This window comes from Myotis davidii, unplaced genomic scaffold, assembly GCF_000327345.1.
Source record: "Myotis davidii unplaced genomic scaffold, ASM32734v1 scaffold173, whole genome shotgun sequence".
NCBI lineage: Eukaryota > Metazoa > Chordata > Mammalia > Chiroptera > Vespertilionidae > Myotis > Myotis davidii.
In genome coordinates this window covers 897,045-918,386 of record NW_006286303.1, presented here as the reverse complement: position 1 = coordinate 918,386, position 21,342 = coordinate 897,045, and the positions used below count along the sequence as shown (strand labels likewise).

General features: G+C 34.1%; 1 protein-coding gene across 1 annotated transcript in view; it reads left to right on the top strand.

Moving 5' to 3' along the window:
* EXOC1 (exocyst complex component 1) overlaps positions 1 to 21,342 on the top strand; it is a 55,413-nt gene that overhangs the window by 9,495 nt on the left and 24,576 nt on the right. The window contains exons 3-10 of the mRNA XM_006757836.2: positions 1,884 to 2,033; positions 5,344 to 5,503; positions 8,566 to 8,586; positions 10,164 to 10,351; positions 12,510 to 12,737; positions 12,938 to 13,070; positions 13,691 to 13,800; positions 19,355 to 19,504. Of these exons, the coding sequence (XP_006757899.1) occupies positions 1,884 to 2,033; positions 5,344 to 5,503; positions 8,566 to 8,586; positions 10,164 to 10,351; positions 12,510 to 12,737; positions 12,938 to 13,070; positions 13,691 to 13,800; positions 19,355 to 19,504 (1,140 nt within the window). The remainder of the gene's footprint in view (positions 1 to 1,883; positions 2,034 to 5,343; positions 5,504 to 8,565; positions 8,587 to 10,163; positions 10,352 to 12,509; positions 12,738 to 12,937; positions 13,071 to 13,690; positions 13,801 to 19,354; positions 19,505 to 21,342) is intronic.

Sequence of the window (21,342 nt, the reverse complement as noted above, 5' to 3'; positions counted from 1 at the left end):
CTTGTTTATCCTTCTTTCATTTCCTAGAGGACTTTTTTTCCTTTTTAAAATATTCTCATTGTTTCTCTAGCTGAAAAACTGTTGGATCAGCAAATTTATTCTTAAAAATTTTTTTTAAATTGAGTATTGAGTAGATACAAAAGGATTTCTATTTTATATATATAAAATGAAGACTAACCATACCATGATACTTGGGTTTATACAGACTATTAATACTTTCAGTCTGGTGGTTGTGAAATAGTATTTCATTGTGGTTTTAAATTGGATCTCCTTAATTAATAATGAGATTGAGCCTCTTTTCACAAATGTATTATCTATTCAGTTTCCTTGTCTAAGAAATGTGCCTGTTGGCCCTGGCCAGGAAGCTCAGTTGTCTGGGTAAGCCAAGTTGCGGGTTCGATTCCCAGTCAGGGCATGTACAGGAATCAATCAATAAATGTATAAATAAGTAGAAAAATAAATTGATCTCGCTCTCTCTCTCTATCTCTAAAAGTCAATTTTAAAAAAGAAATTTGCCTGTTAAGACCTTTTTCTCATTTTTCTGTAGTGTTGCTTGTCCTTTTGCTGTTTTAAGTTCTTTATATAATCTGGATACTAATCCTTTATGCCTTTCAGTAAGGTTTATAGTTGTAAAGGCTTTACTCCTAGATTTTTGATCCTATCATAGGATTAATATACTTTTTAAGACTTTATTTTTTAGAGCACTTTTAGTTTACAACAAAACCAAGAGGGAGGGAGAAATTTTCCATATACCCCTTCCTGCCCCCACACATACATAGCTCTCCCTTTATTAATACCACTCACAATAGTGGTATATTTGCTACCAAAACAAACCTACACTGACACATCACAGTCACCCAAAGTCCATAGTTTACCTTTAGGATTCACTCTTGGTATTGTACTGTCTGTGGTTGTGGACAAATGCATAATGATTTATATCCATTATTAAAGTATCATACAGAGTATTTTCCCTGCCCTAAAAATCTTCTCTGCATTCTGTCTGTTCATCTCTCCCTCACTCCTGGCAACCATTGATCTTTTTACTCTCCATATTGTTGCCTTTTCCAGGATGTCATATAGTTGGAATCACACAGTATATAGCCTTCTCAGATTGGTTTCTTTCACTTAATACTATGCATTTAGAGTTCACCCATGTGTTTTCCTGGCTTGATAGTTCATTTCTTTTTAGTTCTTAATAACATTCCATTGTCTGGATATACCACAATTTATCCACTCACCTACTTAAGGACATCTTGGTTGCTTTCAAGTTTTGGCAATTATGAATAAAGCAGCTATAAACATCAGTGTGTAGGTTTTTGTGCAGACATTTGTTTTTCTCTCCTTTGGGTAGATGACAAAGAGCACAATGGCTGGATTGTATGGTAGGAGTATATTTAGTTTTGTAAGAAACCGAGAAACTATTTTCCCAAGGGACTGTACCATTTGCATTCCCACCAGCAATGTATGAGAATTCCTTTTGTTTCACATCTCGCCAGCATTTTGTATCGTCAGTGTTTCGGATTTTGGCCACATTAATAGATGTGTAGTGCTAGCTTATTGTTTTAATTTGTGGAGCATGTTTTCATATGCTTCTTTGTGACCTGTGTCTCCTCTTGGTGAGGTGTCAAGGTTTTTGGCCCATTTTTTAATCAGCTTTTATTTCTTGTTGAGTTTTAAGAGCATCATTTCTCAAGCAATCTGCCTCTGGCCCTCTAGTATGATTTAGAATTTTTCATTAGTATTCTGAGTATTCTTCAGTCATAGCATTTGTTATGAAATATTGCTGCTTTTTTAGTACAGTGTATAGGCACCTGACAGCTTTATTTGCAATGACTGAATGAATGAATGACAAATGAGTAAGTGAATAATATTTCTAATGTAAGTGTGTGTTTCATTCAACAGTGACAACTGAACGCCCTGTGCAGGTGAAGGTGGTCAAAGTCAAGAAATCTGATAAAGGAGATTTCTACAAAAGGCAGATTGCTTGGGCCCTTCGAGACCTTGCTGTGGTAGATGCCAAAGATGCTATTAAGGTATGGGTTTTTTTTAAGTGCTTTCTTTTTTTTTTTTACCTGTATTCAAAAAGTGTCTTTCATTTTATGGCATAGTATTATGTCTTTTAAAATGGTCTAATCTTGCTGTTTTGTGATCCACTGGTCCATCAGCTAAATAAGAATTAGTCAAAACTGTATCATTCAACTTTCCATTCTCCCAGTCCCCACTCTTAGGCTACTGAAAATAAGTACATATATATATTTGCTTCATTGTTTTTGCTTTTTTTGAGCTACAGTTATGTTTGTGTATAAGACATAAACTAGAGCAAAATAACCTTGAATCTGTGCATATAAGTCAGGTATACTTAGTATAAAATCCATAAATTAGTACAGATTTAAAACAGTGTATTGTTGTTTTTTAAAAAATCATTGTTCCAGGAAAACTCAGTTCAAACAGACATGTAATACATGTTTTCCTTAGTCCTCACGAATTAATATGGAATCACCAACTGAAGCACCTTTTGAGGCCATTGTCTGATGTTTGTGGCTCAATTAAAGGAAATGATAGTGAGTTACACACCTTATTTTAAGGAATTTCAAGAATAAGATATAAGAATATAAATATTACACCTTTCATTTAAGCCATATTCAAACTCCAAGAAAGTTTTGAATAAGATGATAATCATGTTAAAGGGCCACCTTTATTACTGACAATGCATGGATTTCCACAGCAGTACCTTATTCAAAGAAATCAAGGAGAACTCCTCTGATTAAATTAGGTGCTTCCCCTCCTCCTCTTCCTCTGCAGCCCAAAGGCAACCCCAGAGCTCCAGAGAATGCTGGGTACCACATACACTGGCACTGTTGATGGGGCAAGCAGCAAGGTTTGCATTAATGTCACTATAGGTGCCCTTTGATTTAACGCTTTAAATCTCATACATTTATTAAAAAGACACAAAGAAGTAAAAACTACCTCTGTAGCCGAAACCGGTTTGGCTCAGTGGATAGAGCGTCGGCCTGCGTACTGAAAGGTCCCAGGTTCGATTCCGGTCAAGGGCATGTACCTTGGTTGCGGGCACATCCCCAGTGGGGAGTGTGCAGGAGGCAGCTGGTCGATGTTTCTCTCTCATCGATGTTTCTAACTCTCTAATCTCTCTCCTTTCCTCTCTGTAAAAACTCAATAAAATATATTTAAAAAAAAACAAAAAACTACCTCTGTAGAGTAATCTGATAACATAAAATTCTCGTTTTATTCTTACCCTGGTACCAATCTGTGAGGAACTGAAAACTAGACAGAATGACAGGCAGTTGAGTCAGGTGAAAAATAATTTTCTAATGAAGCTAAAACAACTTTAGGAGAGCCCTGCATGTCTGTAGACTTCAGATTTCTTTCAAATATAGAAAATGCCTTTAAGTACAAACTAGGCCTTTGCTTGTATTCCTAAGGAGCACCCCGTTTTTAGAAAACTACAGAAACAGGGTTTTGCGGATGCTTTGAGTGTATGTGTATGTTTGGAAAGAAAATTAAAATGGGATTTAAAAAATACTTTAATAAATTATTTAACAAATAATTTTTGTTACTCTGGGGAGGGATAAAGAGTAGAGACTCTTTTGGTAGGTTTCTGTTTAAGAGAAAATACTTTAAGGGCTTTTTGGAAACTTACCTTTATTGAAAAGCCTTTTTTCCTTCAATAGATTTGCACTTCATAACCCCATTGACTTGCATAATTCGCTAACTTGGCTGAATGCTTATTGGAATGCTTTCTCACAGATGACGCCTCATTGCTGACTTGCTTAATGGACTTTTTTATTTTATTTTATGTAGGCACCTTGATGTGTATATGCTATATATGGATATAAAACATAAAATTTTTATACCTAGCCTAACATTAGGCATTTAGTATCACACATTGATTTGTGTGAGTGTTGCCACTGGAGCACTCAGCTTGTTTTATGGCATTATGGGAAATATTCCCAGAGAAGAGACCATTTCCCATCAAGTTTCATATTAGTTGCCAATACTCTTAGGTGTTTTTTTTTGTAAGTAATAATGCAACTACCTATTCATTGTAAATGTAGGTTTTTAATCTTTTGACATTCAGTTCTGTTTATTGAGATATAAATTAAATTAGTAGTTCCATGCTACTATAACATGATAGTGCCATGCACAGGTCAAATCCTGTTCCCTAAATTATCTCAGGTCTTCACAGTATAAGTCTGATATAACTTCTCTTGCCTTTAAGGTTTTTATTTACATTTTGTTCCCCCTAAATAACACTTTAAATTAATTGAATATATTAGCCTTCTGTAAACTATTAACATTTGAGTCTATTTTTTTAAAATTCGTTGGATATGAAGAAAAGTATATGTCCATATGTTTTCATTTTTATATTGTAGTAAAGTAGTTTTACATTCAAGGGAGAATTAGCCTGGCGTGAAATTATCGCTATAATGTGGCTCAAGAGACATGTAGAAATTATAGTGCAATTTCTTCACATCAGATGAGCTTCTTTTTGACTTTTGAGACACCTTAAATCATTCTCTATTTTCAGAATTGAAAACAGTTAGGGGCAGTCTCTGCTTTTTATCTGACCTGTTCTAGAGAAAACCACAGGAGGATATAGATTGTATTTTTTCTTATATGTTATAATTAGAGACATATTCTTTATCAAGGAAGTAGTGTCAAATCATAGTTATGAATAAAGTACATTACCAAAGAAGAGGTAAAACTCTAAAACCCCATAGGCAATTTAAAAAGAAAAATTAGGCCTGCATCCAGTGATGGCGAACCTATGACACGTGTCAGAGGTGACACACGAACTCATTTTTTTGGTTGATTTTTCTTTGTTAAATGGCATTTAAATATATAAAATAAATATCAAAAGTATAAGTCTTTGTTTTACTATGGTTGCAAAGATAAAAAAATTTCTATACGTGACACAGCACCAGAGTTAAGTTAGGGTTTTTCAAAATGCTGACACGCAGAACTCAAAAGGTTCGCCATCACTGTCTGCATCAAAGGTAGAGACCATTGTAATTTTGCAGATTAGGAAGCTGAGACACAAAGCCATTAAGTAGACATCCTATACTTTTACTCATAGAATTCAGAGAGACAGGAAGAAAATGACCAAAACACTATGTTGTTTTTAATCTAGCTTCTTTTGGGAGGTAAACAATGTTTTTGCTCTAAATTGAATTCTCTGAGCCATTCTCTATAAATCACTGATTTTTAATGGTGATTTTTTTTCAAGAACAGCCTCAACTTCTTTTTGTTTTATTGAAATGTAGATTTTACAGTAATGAAAATGGGATATAATTAAAAACAATATCTTGTATATTTTTATTTCAGGAAAATCCTGAATTTGATTTACATTTTGAAAAAATATATAAATGGGTTGCCAGCAGCACTGCTGAAAAGAATGCATTTATTTCATGCATTTGGAAATTGAATCAACGCTATCTCCGGAAGAAAATTGATTTTGTCAATGTCAGTTCACAGCTTTTGGAAGGTAAAGTTAAATAAAAATGTCCATGTAAAATCAGTTTTATCTATAACTGAATATATAATTTGATTTTATTCAAAGTAATTAGAACACTGAGTTACCTTTTTGTAAAAGAATTTAAAGACAATTTTTATTTCAGAAGTGATTATTCATTATAGGACCATTATAGATAAATGATACATTAAATTAAATAAATAAAAATCACATAATCTTAATCCTCAGAGATAACATTTTGTTAGAATTCTTCTAATCTATGCATATATACTTTTGCAAATAAAGAAATTTACATTGTTTTGTAACTTACTTTCTCATATACTGTATCATGAACATTTTCCATGTTATTAAATACCCAACCTTATTTTTAATTTCTTTCTTTTTTTTTCTTGTTTGTTTATTCTTTTACCCAACCTTATTTTTAATGGAACCATAGTATTCCATTATATGGGTATGCTATAATTTATTTCGTCATTTACTTTTAATTTTCCAATATTTCCTTTTTTTAATATATATTTTTATTGATTTCAGAGAGGAAGGGAGAGGGAGAGAGAGAGATAGAAACATCAGTGATGAGAGTCACTGATTGGCTGCCTCCTGCACGCCCCACACTGGGGATAGAGCCCACAACCTGGGCACATGCCCAACCTGGAATCAAACCGTGCTCTCCGGTTCATAGATAGGCACTCAACCACTGAGCCAAACCAGCTGGACAAATCTTGGCTTATTTTAAAAAGCTCTAAGATGAATATCTTTGTAGCTGTATTTTTGTGCAGAGTATAGTTGTATAGGTGTAATGGTTAAGAACACAACTCTGGAGGGAGATTGCCTGGGTTCAAATCCTGGCTTTGTCACTTACTAGCTGTGTGACTTGGATTATTCTGTGTTTCAGTTTCCCTCATCTAAGAAATAGAGGTAATAAAAGTATCTACCCCATAGGATTGTTGTGAGGATTAAATTACTTAATATATAAACATGATTAGAGCAATGTCAGATACATAGTAAGTACTCAATAAATATTAGTTATTATATTATCAGGATAAAATCCTTAGACATGAAGTTAATTAGGATAATTTTGATCAGTATGTCTTTAGGAATGTTACTACAGATTGTTTTGTGATGCAAGACAAAAACTCTACTGTTAATTATTGAAAATATGAGATTTTATTCTTTTAAACTTTCTTTCTTAAAGATATAACATTGTGAGAAAATGGTTCTCTATGCCTTGTAGATGCAATTTGTGTTATATTCTTTATCTCAAAAAAAAGCAGTTGAAAGGACAGAGTTGTTGCTCCTCTTTATTGAGGAAAATATTAGATTTGTCCTAAGTTGTATATTAACATTTAAAAATAGAATCTATTTTGTCAACATCTGAAATTGCCAATATTCATCCAATCTGACCTATAAAAAGAGCAGTTTCAGATGCCTCAAACGATTCCTTTTCTTAGTCACTTGTGCCTGTCTTTTCTCTATGTTGTTTTACTTACTCTTTTTGTTTGGCCATGGGCCTTTCTCTCCTTAAATGTAGTATTCTTTCTCATCAGTTATAAATTAGTGAGCCCATTACTGGTTTCAGGCTTAATGCTTAGAACTGGCAGAGTCAGATCACATCTGTTAGGCCCTATGCTCCTTCCCCCAGTAAAGCTGGCCTTGTATAGGAGCCCTCAGAGTTGCCCTCTCACCAACATCAGACTCCAATGTCTTGGTGATAGAGTGTGTTGAGGGAATGACCTTCAAAAACTGTACGGTAGCTTGTCATGCCTTAAATAGTGGTTTAATTTTAACTGGCATGTATGTATGTATGTATGTATCTATCTATCTATCTATTTTTAAATTTCAAGGTTGAATATTCTGTTGAGTGAATTTCAAAGCTTTCTATCCTCTTTCCAAATATTACTTATCTCCAGATGTTATTTATTGCCTAATACGTATTTTAAACCAATATATTTTATGAAGTCAACAATATGGGAAAATACATATCCTGCCTATATTTATCTCATTAAGAAATATTACCAAAATTAAAAATGAGAAGAATATTACTGTTATTGAGAATGAAGTGTCTATCTTAGAAAAAAAAAAGACAGTTTAGTTTTTCAGGGCTTAAAACAAAGGTGTAGACGTTTTCATTTTTATAAATATTAACCCAAATTGAGATCAATTTTAAGAATACTGAGAAGATCTTTAAGGATCTCCTTTTGAAAATCACTTTCTATAAATCAAATAAGCATTGTGTTGGCTTAGTGGAGTTCAGTTTACAAACCTGTTTTAATGTTTTACTGGACTTTAAAATCATGACCATTAATTCCCATTAAAAAAGAAATAGATGTCTCTAATCTTTGAGTGATGTTAGAAACCAAACAAATGATCACCATCTCCTTTTAAGAGATAATCATCTAAGTAAGTAAGACTGTTCATTGTGAATGTTAGCAGTAGTGATTTAGTAGTTTTTATTCTCAGCAGAATGTAATTTTTAAAAGAGGACTTTGTTAGCAGTTGAAGTAGAGTGAAATATTTGGTTGGCCTTTTCTTTTTCACTTTTGTAATCAGATTTTTTTTTAATCTTTGAGTTGAATCCTTAAATGCCAGCTCAAACTGATATCTTAAGTGTTTTTTAATTGCTTCAATTTTGTCCTTTCTAACAGTGTTTTATGACTAATCCTTTGTGAGGGTGTGTCAGTCCTGGTAAAGAAAGGTTTGGACCTTGAGTGAAAATAACTAGACTAAATGCATGAGTCACAACTGACCTAAAAATAATCCCCAGGAAGTGATCTGTTTCCCAGTTTTCTCCTACAAGGACTAGTCAGTAGTGTTTCTTAAAGGACTAAGAGAAAATAGAAAGATAAATGTATTTTTAGTAACTGTCTGAAAATAAGTAAGAAAAATAAACTCTGGAAATGTAGCTTCTTATAGATTTTTCCACTTTGTAGTTAATTTTGACATTGTCTTTTAAACCTTGATTTATCATGAATGAAATATGGGTAGTATTTTAAATATTTAAGCCTGTATACTTTTCTACCCAGCTAATATTCTTTGCTTACTTTCCTCTGCTTTTTTCATACCTTTTTACTCTCCAGAACTGCCTAAAGTTACAGAAGGTGCGTAACACCTTTTCTTCTTATTCTATTCTGTATATTTTTATTACTTGCCATTGTTATGTACTATTGTTTGCATATTTTATGAAATTGTGTTCAGGGACAAGTTTATTACTACAAAATCCATACGGTCATAAAATTAATGATACTATTAATTATTAATTTTCAAAGAACTGTTTCATGGGAGAGAAAATACTTCTGAAACAGTTATGAACTTTTAAAGTGTTTATTTTATTTTTTAGTGTTTGTTTATCTTACATATCTACTTGTGTAGAGAGCTGTACAGAATGTTTGGCGTAGTCCCTGCTCCTTGGTGGCTAATAAGCTGTCACACATGACAGTTTAACATTTCCACAATGAGCTAAAATGGACTCATTCAAAAGACAAGGAGCTTGGTGATGCCTCTCTAAAGAACTTATATTTATATACTGTAATCTGCAATTGCCTGTACCAAAAGTTTTAGTTTCCTCTTTTTTTCTTTTTTTTTTGGTCTCAGATATTAGCTAAATGTGCCTAATTATCAATTCTTAAGAGTCCTTTGTTACCTAGAAATAGCTGATTTTTGTTGTAGGATGAATTAACATGTCAAGTCATACTGAATGTAAATATTTTCATAGAAAATAATGTATATTTAAAGCATCCAGAGTTTGTGATTTAAATTGTGTCCCATTGAGTTTATGAAAATCAGTAACTTTATTTAATAGAGATTTATTTAGAGGATAACAATTATTTTTTTATTTTACCTCTTTTAACCTCAAGTTTTATGTAAAATCTCACATGTTAAGTGTATTCAAAAAATTGAACTGAAACATTTATCTAGAAAGCATCTCAGATTTGATCTCTTGGTCTTTTGTTATGAAGCATAAGGACCCATGTAAATTTCTGAAATTTTAAATAGCCATGTTATTGTTGCTCTTTTCACTATAGAATTGTTGAGAAAGCTTCAATAGCTGATCTTTAGAAATTTTATCAATGCATGTGAAACTTTTTCTAAACAAAGAAACGGAAATATCAGTTAATATTTTCAGTGCCCTGAATAAATTGTGAATCATAGATGCATTTTTTAATTTCAGTTAAAAGTTACTGAAAAACAAAACAAAACATTGTTACAAAGGTGAAAAGAACAAAAATAACAGAAGAAAAATGTTACCTGGATAATAAGGAAAGCAAATTGTTTTCTTGTGTCCTAAATTTTTAATTGTTTTGTTAGAGCAACAAGTACCTCAGGCAGGATGAAAAAGGCTAGGCTTGTTTCATGTGTTTTGTTTCTGTTTTTTGTATTTGTTTTTTAGTTTAATTGTGTTTGGGGAAATTGGGACTAAAGCCTATTTTAACACAAGTCACTGAGTTAAACTGCATGTTTTTTTTTTAATAATAAACATTAACAGGTGCCATTTTTTTATAAAAATAAGTTTTTCACATATTTTGAATCACTTTCCTATTTTTCAGCCACTAAATGTGACCACTTTCCTATTTTTCAGCCACTAAATGTGACCTGTGTTTATAATTGACCTTACCTATAAGTACCATGTTACTGTTCTTCCTACTTTTTTACTATTTTAATTTTTACCTTCTTTAAGAATCTGTTCCAAGTGGAGAAAACCAGAGTGTGACAGGAGGTGATGAAGAAGCAGTAGATGAATACCAAGAGTTAAATGCAAGAGAAGAGCAGGATATTGAAATAATAATGGAAGGCTGTGAATATGCAATTTCTAATGCTGAGGCCTTTGCTGAAAGGTTGTCCAGAGAGCTGCAGGTGCTAGATGGGGTAAGACTATTTTGTAATCTATGATTAGTGATGTGTAGTGGATTGAGAAGACTGGTGATAATCCCATTTTACTGCCTCCGTGTGATATTGCTGTCTTTATTACCTACTGCCATCAGTCTTTCGCTGTTCTTGATCAAATGTCAGAACCATTCCTGCCAGTTAGGCCAGTGAAGGCCGTTGGCTAAGGTTATGGATTTTGAGAGGTTCTTGATATGAAATGAAGTAGCCAGCCAGAAACCAATTTAGGGTTTGATTTACCCAGCCTCTGAAACACCTCAGAATAGTTCAGTGCAAAAGAATAGCATTATTGTGGGGTGAGGGCGGGGCGGTACAACTTAGAGAGAAATTGGGCTGAAATTAGGGAATCATTTACCAAAAGAGAGCAGAATAAGTGTGGTGAGAACAGGAGAGTCAGGGGGAAAGGATGTTTGACTCCCCTGCTGAAATGTTTTGGAATAGATCCTTTAACTTTTATACACAGTTTCTGAGTCTGTATCTAAATGCACACCTTTAGCCGAAACCGGTTTGGCTCAGTGGATGGAGCGTTGGCCTGCGGACTGAAAGGTCCCAGGTTCAATTCCGGTCAAGGGCATGTACCTGGGTTGGGGGCACATCCTCAGTAGGAGATGTGCAGGAGGCAGCTGATCGATGTTTCTGACTATCTCTCTCCCTTCCTCTCTGTAAAAAATCAATAAAATATAAAAAATAAATAAATAAATAAATGCACACCTTTAGAAAGTAGAGAGCTAAAAGGAGCAGTGGTGATGTGAAAAAAATCTAATATAAACACTTGGAGTTTTTTGTTTTGTTTAGACAAGGTAAACATTTAAGAAAAACCTTCAGAGAATAAGGAATATGTTAAGAATTAAAGAATTTTGGTATTTTAACTTTCTATTCCTTGTCCAAGTTTTTTCCTCATAACATGTTACCTGCCTTCTTAATGTGGCTTAGTGGTTTATATTTTCTAATTGATATTGCATATATGTTTCAAGTCATCATATTGCTTTGCAGTTTAATTTTGGATTTGGCAACTTCTATATTTCAGGGAATTAAAAACAGTAATCAGAAACATTTATAAAACAGTGATAAGGGAATGGTGGTTTATTACTGCTTTGCCTAGAAAAAATATGTAGTTGCAAACAAACAAAAAAAGAAAAAAGACCATAGAAAAACTTTCTTATGGCTATATGCTCTTCCACATCCTGTTAGTACAAATTGTATTGCAGTTACAAATTAGTTCCATGCAACCTCAGTGACTGGTATACCACTGCTAGCCCCTTGCCTAAGCCCTAAGGTGTTACATAGGTGATTTTTGATTTTGTTTAGGGTTTTACATAAATGTTGAGAAATATAGAAAATTCCTATAGCTAGTAGAATTGGAAGAAATGTTGGAGATGACATAGTCTATGGCCCCTTAATTTACAGAAATGAGAATATACCATTACTAATCTATAATATTAAAAGCATAATATGCTAATTAGACCAGACGTCCTTCCAGACGACCTTCCGGTTGAAGCAGAGCTGCAAGGGAAGCCTGGGTCCTAAATGCCAGAGGGAAGCTGGTGCCAGCAGCCAGAGGAAGGAAGGCCTCCTCTTGACGAATTTCCTGTATCAGGCCTCTAGTGATTTATAATGGGGCAGAAATGTACTTGTACAGTCTGTGAAAATATAAAATACTGAGACCTGGTCCCTAATCTTGACATAGAGGCAAGTGTACCTTCTTGAAATGCTTTGTAAAAAGTGGAACGTAGCCCTGGCCAGCATTGCTCAGTGGTTAGAGTGTCAGCCTGAGCACCAGAGGGTCAGAGGTTTGATTCCAGGTCAAGGGTACATACCTTGGTTGCAGGTTCAGTTCCTGGCCTGGGTCAGGGTGTGTGTAGGAGACAGCTAATCGATGTGTCTCTCTCACGTCGATGTTTTTCTCCTCCTCCCCGATTCCCTTCCACTCTCTGAAAATCAATGGAAAAAATATCTTCACTCCTCAAGTGAGGATTCAAAAAAAAAAATGGAATGTAAACATAATGATGAACCAAAGTAGATGTGTAGATGTACATGCCATTCTTTGTTACTCTACTGTCAAAGATTTGTCAGTGTTTCATCTTTATACTTTTACACTTTTAAGTACTATACAATGTTACTTTTGTTTTTAACTTTGCAGGCTAACATCCAGTCAATCATGGCCTCTGAAAAACAAGTGAACATCCTGATGAATCTGTTGGATGAGGCTCTGCAGGAGGTAGATCAGATTGAATTTAAACTCAGCAGTTATGAGGAAATGCTCCAAAGTGTGAAAGAACAAATGGACCAGATCTCTGAAAGCAACCACCTAATTCACCTTAGTAACACTAATAATGTAAAACTCCTGTCTGAGATAGAGTTCCTTGTGGTAAGTGGGGTTATAAATTACCAATAGCAAAAAATAAATAAAAATCTAACGGATAATATGTAAAACCCAGTTGTAAACATTTTTTTAATTGTCTTATGAGAGCAAGGTTTAAAATAATTACAAATCTTAGTGATAAGAATGAGTAGCCTGTGAATTTCCCAAAATTGCAAGTGCCAATGTTATATTTACATATATTCCAGAACCACATGGACTTGGCCAAAGGTCACATAAAGGCCCTTCAGGAAGGAGATCTTGCTTCTTCTAGAGGCATTGAGGCCTGCACCAATGCCGCCGATGCCCTTCTGCAGTGCATGAATGTAGCTCTTCGACCAGGTGTGTTCATTAGAAATGGTAAATGTGACCAAGGATCGGCGATTAGTTTGTAACTTAGCAAAATACTTTTGACAAGAAATACATGGGGCAAGTGGTTTAGGGTTACGTGATTAACTATTCAAACAAGTTTCACTTATTTCCAAACATATTTCTATTGGCACTAAGAACTTTTTCATTTCAGTTCCTTCCATCAATGATCCAATTAACACCATGATTTTTCTTCAGTACAGTCCACAGAACCTGGCACAAAGTGGATGCTTTGGTTAGACCAGAGAGCACAAGGTTTAGCGAGGGCTGTGATTCCAAAACTTGACTTGGCATCAGAATCGTCTAGAAGGCTGGTTAAAATTCAGATTGCCAGCCCCCACTCCCAGATCAGTATGGCTGGGCTGAGGCCTTAGAATCCACATTTCTAATGATGCTGAGGAAATACCACTCTTTGAGAACTACTGTGCTATACTATTTTTCCCCAAACCTTTTTTTTTTTAAAGCAAACAAATAAAACAGTAAAACTTTGGGTTCTTCAGAACTTAAATATGGATACTTTTATGAATATACCCATGAAACATCAGGGAAATATTTTTACCCATGAAAGCAATCAAGAAATAATCTGATTTCAGGCCATGACATGCTCCTGGCAGTCAAACAGCAGCAGCAGCGCTTCAGTGATTTGCGAGAGCATTTTGCCCGGAGACTGGCCAGTCACCTCAACAATGTTTTTGTTCAACAGGTAATTTTATTTTATTGTTAATACTGGCATGTTCGTGTAGTTGTTCATATATTACCTTAAATTTAAATCCCTACAAAAAATTGTATTTCTTTGGGATTTCAGCATATTCTTCCCACATTTATTTGATTTTAAGATTTTTAATTATGTGCATATTTGCTCATAGATGTATTTAGTACCTCAACTGCCTCTGTTGATTCCTTTAACTAAACTTTTCTGATTCTAGAAATCATATAAATAACTATGCTTTCTTACTATGGCATTTCTTAATATACCATTAAGATACTAAATCCAAACTTGTTACATGTTTACTATTTGGCCTGTTTTATTTTTCAATATTTTGAAATAAGAACCAGGATTTGATTCAGTGTATGAAATGTTTCATTGGCTCTGTGTACTTATATACATGAGAAAAATGACTATAGCACAATTGTAAATCCCAGTAGATTTAATCTCACATAAATTATTTATCTACATTTTTATATGGAAAAGAATGTTATAATTAAAGTTGTGGCAATAATATTAATAATATTAGGGTACATTAGAGGGATTTGATAAAAGGCATTTTAATATCTGGTATAGTAAGCTAGGTTTCTTATGTTCTTTATCTCTGTTATTAGGGTTATTGGGGAAAAGGAATTGTGGGAAATTTTGTTCATTAAGAAATGCTGTCTGAAACATTGGATTCTTAGTTTGTTTTCAGTTGTATTTACTATATATTTTATTTCTGATTAGTTTACTCAGGCTCTCCTTCAACTCTATAATAGGTCCTCCTTTCTTTCGGTGCCTGTGAGTACATCAAATTTGGCTCAAGCTTCTCTGATTCTTTTTATTTTTCTATAAAGTTTGCTAAACTTAACAGCCAAAGAATCTTTATAGATTATAACTTGCTGACTTACACTACCTGTTAACCATATTTGTAGCCATTTTTTTATGTCCCATAGCAAAAGTTTATTTTGGCCAAAAAGGCATTTAATCTTATTCTGCTTGGCCTTTCTTCTTGTCATTCTTTTACTCACTCCTTCATTTATTTAGAAATCATTTGCCAGGTGATTGAAATTCATACCAGACATTTATTTGGGATAGACGAGCAGCTGATCCTGCCCTCAAATAGCTGACAGTCTAGGGAAGGGAAATAGATAGGAAGGGTAAATGTTATGATAATAGTATATGGGAGCATAAAAGAAGATGATCTAACTAAGCATGTGAGGGAGGAGTCGGGAAAGACTCTCTTAACATTTCACTTAACATAAAAAGTGTTGAGAAAAAAAGTAAATGTAGAAGTCACATAGGAAATACTAATTCACATTTTTCTTATAGGATGATTTCAGTAATATCTATAACCACACAATTCCTTAGTTTTTAAAAATGACGGTGATGTTATCTACATTTGTCAGTGGTATTGGAAATACCAGTTCATAAACAGTAGTTCTTTCTGCACCCTTAATTGTTTGTTATAACAATCAAATATTTATTTTTTGCTTCTTTGCCTTATAAACTAATGGCTTGTATAAAATGAATGCTTCGCAGTTCTGAAAATCTAACATGTATTGTTACATGTGAATGATGCATGTTAAAAACCACAATGTTACCATATCCTCAGATATGCTGAAGAAGGTGGAAGAGGATGTCTCAAGTACAGAAAATAGATTTTCTATGTGTTGAACTCAGTGCATCAGGTCAACTAGCAAAAGAGTCGGGAAACCTGGATATTTCTATTCCTGGTTGTAGGACAAACTAGTTGGGAAAATTTGATTACCTAATTATGATACATTTCTTTGTCCAGTTTTCATTGTGTGCCTATTATGTACATAATGTAGTCCATATGTAAGAATAAGAAGTAGCTCCCATCCTCAAGATGCTTGTAAGGAGGTTAATGTACTTAAAGCTCTATAGCAATGTGTATATTAAATTGCTAATTGTATAACTACATATACAGAGTATACAAATATGTAAGTGCTAATAAGGTTTAATTGAAAGTGAATTTTCTGAGGTCCTAGATAGTCAGATGTGTATTTATAGAAACATCGTATAGTAAAATAAAACCTGGGTAACAGACCACAAGTATTTAGTTCATGTCACAAAAATTGTTTCCTTAAGCATATTGGTTGATGATCTGTTAGAAAAGAAATATGATTATTTAAAATCAATTTTCATGATGTTTGTTGGAACTTTTTTCAGATTTTCTTTTTTCTTTAAGAAAATAAAAATATTCGTTGGGTGGAGTGTTATCCCATACACTGAAAGGTTCACATCCCAGTCAGGGCACATGCCTGGGTTTCAGGTTTGATCCCCAGTCACCGTGCATACAGGAGGCAACTGATCGATGTTTCTTTCTCTTTCTCTCTCTCCCTCTCCCTTACTCTCTCTCTAAAGTCAATTTTTAAAAAGAAAGAAAAGAAAACAAGCCCTGACCAGGTAGTGTCGTCCCAAAATGCCCAGATTGTTAGTTCGATCCCTAGTCAGGGCACAGGCAGGAGCAACCAATGAATGCATAAATAAGTGGAACAACAAACCAATGTTTCTCTCTCCTCCCTTCCTCTCTCTTTCTCTAAAATCAATCAGTAAGTTAAAAAAAAAAAATTAAAAGAAAAGAAAAATAAACATGACATAAAATAGAGTTTTAAAATCTTAAAAGTTTTTTAACATTTCACATGGACATATCATTTCGGTTAGTCAGTGTAGCAAAATATTTGAGTGTGCACTAGAGCCAAACATCCTGGATTCAAAATCTTGACTCTGCTCGGTGACCTCCTAGCTGGGTGACCTTTGACAAGTTCATTAACCTCTCTGTGTCACCTTAGCTGCCTTATCTGAATAATGGGGGGTAGTAAAAATATCTACCTCTAAGTTAGTAATGAGGATTAATGTTGTTATACGTTCAGCACTTACAACAGTGCTTTGGTATAGCGTAGTGTTCAATATTAGCTAATTTATTTATAAATCCTATTAATATGTACACTAAAGAAAATTTATAATTCACTAAGTTTTAGAAAATGTATTGGTCTTAGATTAATTTGGACAAAACCTAATATATTATTTTTAAATTATGTTAATAGAGTTTACTATTTTTTTAAATGAGTAAAAAAGTACTTTGCAAGATTATTATGAAGATTGCAATTTTTATATATAAAGTACTTAGCATGGTAGTAAGCATTCAATAAATTGTCACTGTTACTATTTTATTTTTATTTATAGTAAACTTTAAACAATGTTTTAATTTAAAAAATATATAAAGAATAGAATTCTTTGTACATTAGAGTTCTAGATGTGGTAGTTATCAATGTTATTGACTAGTTAAACAATTTAAGTAATTTTCCTATTTTCTGAAGTTATTTGGAACTATTTTCTCTAAAATTAAATATTTTTGTTAATACTAATATTTAATTTATCTGAATAGTAATGATGTGAAGGTAATGATGGTCTTCATATTAGAAGTGAAGTTTTCAGGTGATAATGATCTTAGAAGGTTGTGTGTAAGAGAAAGCTTTGAATAATAAAATATGTGAGACAGCTTTGGAAACTAAAATCCTCTACAAATGTTAATAACTAATTTCCCATTTTTAGAAGAGACGGTTTTTAATTGAAGAGCTTTCCTGATACTAAATTAAATAATGTAATTTAAAATGTAGTGGTCTGAGTAAATAGTTGTGGGAGAACATAAACAATAATTTTGAATCTTGAATCATTGAGAAAAATTAATGAGGAGAATTGTTTTGGATAATAAAAAGAGATCTAATATTGTTATTAATAAAGGCAGAATATTTGGGAAACATTTATAAGCTGTAACAAGTTTCAAATATTCTTCCTTGTTCATCAGTGTAACTAATTAAGACACACAATTTGGAGACATCATTAGACCTAAATTATAATATCTACCTATGTTTAGTATCTAATTCTTGTGATTTAATGGAATCCCAATTATCATTTTCATGTGGCCAGGAGAAAATATTTCTGAAATGTAATGTTCGTACTGACCTTTGACAACTATAATTAAAGGTATAATATATAGTCCAATGGTAATATCTGCATGTTTTATTTAATAACTTTTATTGTGTCTGTATTTACTGTTAGTCTTTACTTCACAGAAAAGATGTAGGTGCCAAGGCATTCCAAATATATAGAATAGTTTCATTTTTCAACTGTTAAGCTCTTAGTGCTGGATGATTCTTTGGAAGTGTGATCGTTTTATATTCACTCAGCCATCCAGAAAAAAACATTCACACAGGTCTGTGCTCCCTTATCCAAACCTCTGATGTCCCCTGTGTTTTTAGCATTGTTCAGATTTTAGAAAACTGATACAGTGCATATACTGTATATTATATAACCACTCCAGCAGGGGCTAGAGCAGGACCCTGTAATCAAGCACATGATGTTTTTATAGCAAAATATAGGAATCATCACTTTAAACATATTCTGGAGCAATGAGAAATTATGTTGAAAAAGAAGTGTCTGATACTTCCATCTTTCTTACTGTAAAGATACTCTTCAATTACTAAAGAACTCTTTATTTCCCTAGGCCAGGAATTTTTCTTTCTGGATACTCTGTATTTAAAAGAAATTGTTTTTAAAAATCTGTAACTACTACATTCTTATTTTGTGTATATAATAAAGAATATAAATTAGAAGAAAGAAATCTCTCAAATTAAAAATAAATAAATTCTTTAAATTCAAGGTGTTTATAAGCTAATGTATGTCAGCTAGTAGAGTACACATTAGTTAGCTTTAGGTAACTTCACCAGGAAATGAGTTAACCACCCCAAAATTCCAACAATCTGTGTAATTTTAATACAGTTTTCACAAAATGCTAACAAAAAACTTCTGACTATCTAGGCAAATCAGATTGAGTCAGAATGACTTAAAATACATCTGTCCTTTTTTTCCCTTATTCTTGGGAACTTGTGTTTTCAAGGGAATCTCCTGTTAATCTTCCAACTCCCCATCTCTTAGACACTGACTCTGAGTTCCATGACAAATACTGACCAAGTAGAGAAGAGAGGTCGATTGTTTCAAAAGGGACCTGGGGCCGAAACCGGTTTGGCTCAGTGGATAGAGTGTCAACCTGTGGACTGAAAGGTCCCAGGTTCGATTCCGGTCAAGGGCATATCCCATATGTTTTTATCTGTTCTATTAAACATTGTAGGCTCTCATGGAAATACCACGTATGTAGATAATTTGTTTTAAATTACTTCCCTATTTGGTGTGTTTCTTAATAGTTTGTATCATGATGTTTATTTGCTTAGTAAATTGTAAAATGATATGGGAGAGATAAGCTTCATGAACACATTAATTTTCAACTCCTTTAGAAGATGAAATGAGTAGTTGATTTATCAAAGTGCCATTCTTGAGTGTTTATGATTATTTTGTGGTGGTGGTGTTCGGTTGATATACACAGGATGATAAAAGAAGAAAGTAAGTACTCAGTTTTTATTTTTCTGTGTTCTGTTGGCTTTGCTTATCCACATTTGGTCATTGTTTAGAATTTTCAGTTACAACAGTGTTTCTTTATACTGTCAATGATATTTATTTATTTATTTATTTACTCCACTCACTCTAGGGTCATGATCAGAGTTCAACTCTTGCTCAACACTCTATTGAACTGACTTTACCCAATCATCATCCATTTCATAGAGACTTGCTCCGATATGCCAAGCTGATGGAGTGGCTGAAGAGTACAGATTACGGAAAATATGAGGGACTGACAAAGGTATGGATTTGATCAATTTGACATCACTGAGTATAGAGCATAATCTTTTAGAATTAGAGCTTATGTATTCAGTTCCCCAAGTGACATTTGAAATACTCCAGTACATTCTTAGCAAGGCAGAAAATAATTGAGTTTCTGAGTGCTCATTAGTGAGGGAAAACATTTATTTTATTTACTTGGATAAAGAAGAGCTAAATTTTAAATTTCAGTAAAATACAGTATCAGACCATACTATATGTAATCTGAGGCATCATTCAATTTAGTTAAATGCCATAACTATTTCCTGAGTTTTTCATGTGGAATATAGAAACTGGAGAGCATGAAGATGTGTGAGTGAGGCATTTACCCTTTAAGAATTTATAATTTGTTCTATTAAACAGGTGCAGAGTACCTGTTTATTAAGCATTTCACTATGCCAGGCCTAACAAACAGGTGTTTACTTCTAAAGAGCTTTAAGTCTGGCTAGGAAAAGCAACTACACTTTGAAAACAATTAGCAAAATATTAAGTTCAAAACTGGAAATGAGTTTGAATATATGACAGTTTAGAGAAGGGAAATCTGTGACATGAAAATGTGGGGGAAAACCTTATGAAAGACATTGGACTTGAATTGAGTTTTAAATAATGAGTGGGATTAAATAAGCCAGAAATAAGAGGAAGGGCATTCCAGGAGTGAGGAGCAAGATGTCTGGACAAAGCTGAGAAAATGTCCCTTTCCCAGGACAGTGAGGAGGCAAGCCTGACTGAAGCAGAAATTGAAATGAAATCTTGAGCCAGGAAGATGGTGGTAGGAATAGAGAGAGAATATAAACCAAAAGAGAGACTCCAGAGACAGGAGGGGCAGGATGATGTCAAATTGCTATGCTTAGAGATTAAAGGCAATGGTATATCTCACTAACTGAAGGTCAGCCTTTGGGGAAGGTGAGAGTCGTTCATTCAGCAAATGAATTGAGCACCTGATATATATAAATTAACACTGTTCTAAGAACTAGAGATGCAGCACTGAAGGAAGCAGGCAAATGCTTGCCATTTGAAAGTGCATATTCTGATGGAGAAGGACTGACAGAAATGTCAATTATCCCTTTGAGTGCCAACCAGTATCCTAGGAACTATGCTAAAATTGCCAACGCATTTTAAGTTAAGGTTTTTAAATTTCTTTTCCCACATAAAGAGTGAACTACTAGCATCTAATAGTGACACTGCAGGAGGAGCACGATAGCGCTCCCGGCACTTTTGGCGAAATACAGAAGGAGCACGATCGTATATAGCATGTTAAAAGGTGCTGCTGAGTGCTCTAGGGAAAAATGAAGCAGGGAGTGCCAGGAGTGGGGGAAGGTTACAGATTCAAATCGATGGTCAGAGAAGGTGTCATGAGAAGGGGACATTTGAGCAAATCTACACTAATAAAACACAAACATGCAAATTGCCCATACCTTTGCTACACCTTAAGCCACACCCACCAGCCAATCAGAGCGACTGTATGCAAATTAACCCGACCAAGATGGCAGCCGGCAGCCACGGAGCTGGAGCAAGCAGGAGGCTTGGTTGCCCCAATGATGGAGGAAGCCAAGCTTCCCACCTGCCTGCCGTGGCGGCTCTGAGCTCCACTCAAAGCAACAAAGTTTCAATTATAGAAGGTAAATAACCCCCAGATACCTGCTTTTAGCTGGCCTGGCCACAGAGCTGGAGCCTTGGCGATGGAGGAAGCCAAGCTTCCCTCCTGCCCGCCCTGGCCGGCTCTGAGCTCCAACTCCAGGCTACAAAGTTTCAATTATATAAGGTAAATAAATCCCAGAATATAAAAAAAAAAAAAAAGGAGAGGCTGGGAGTTTATTTTCC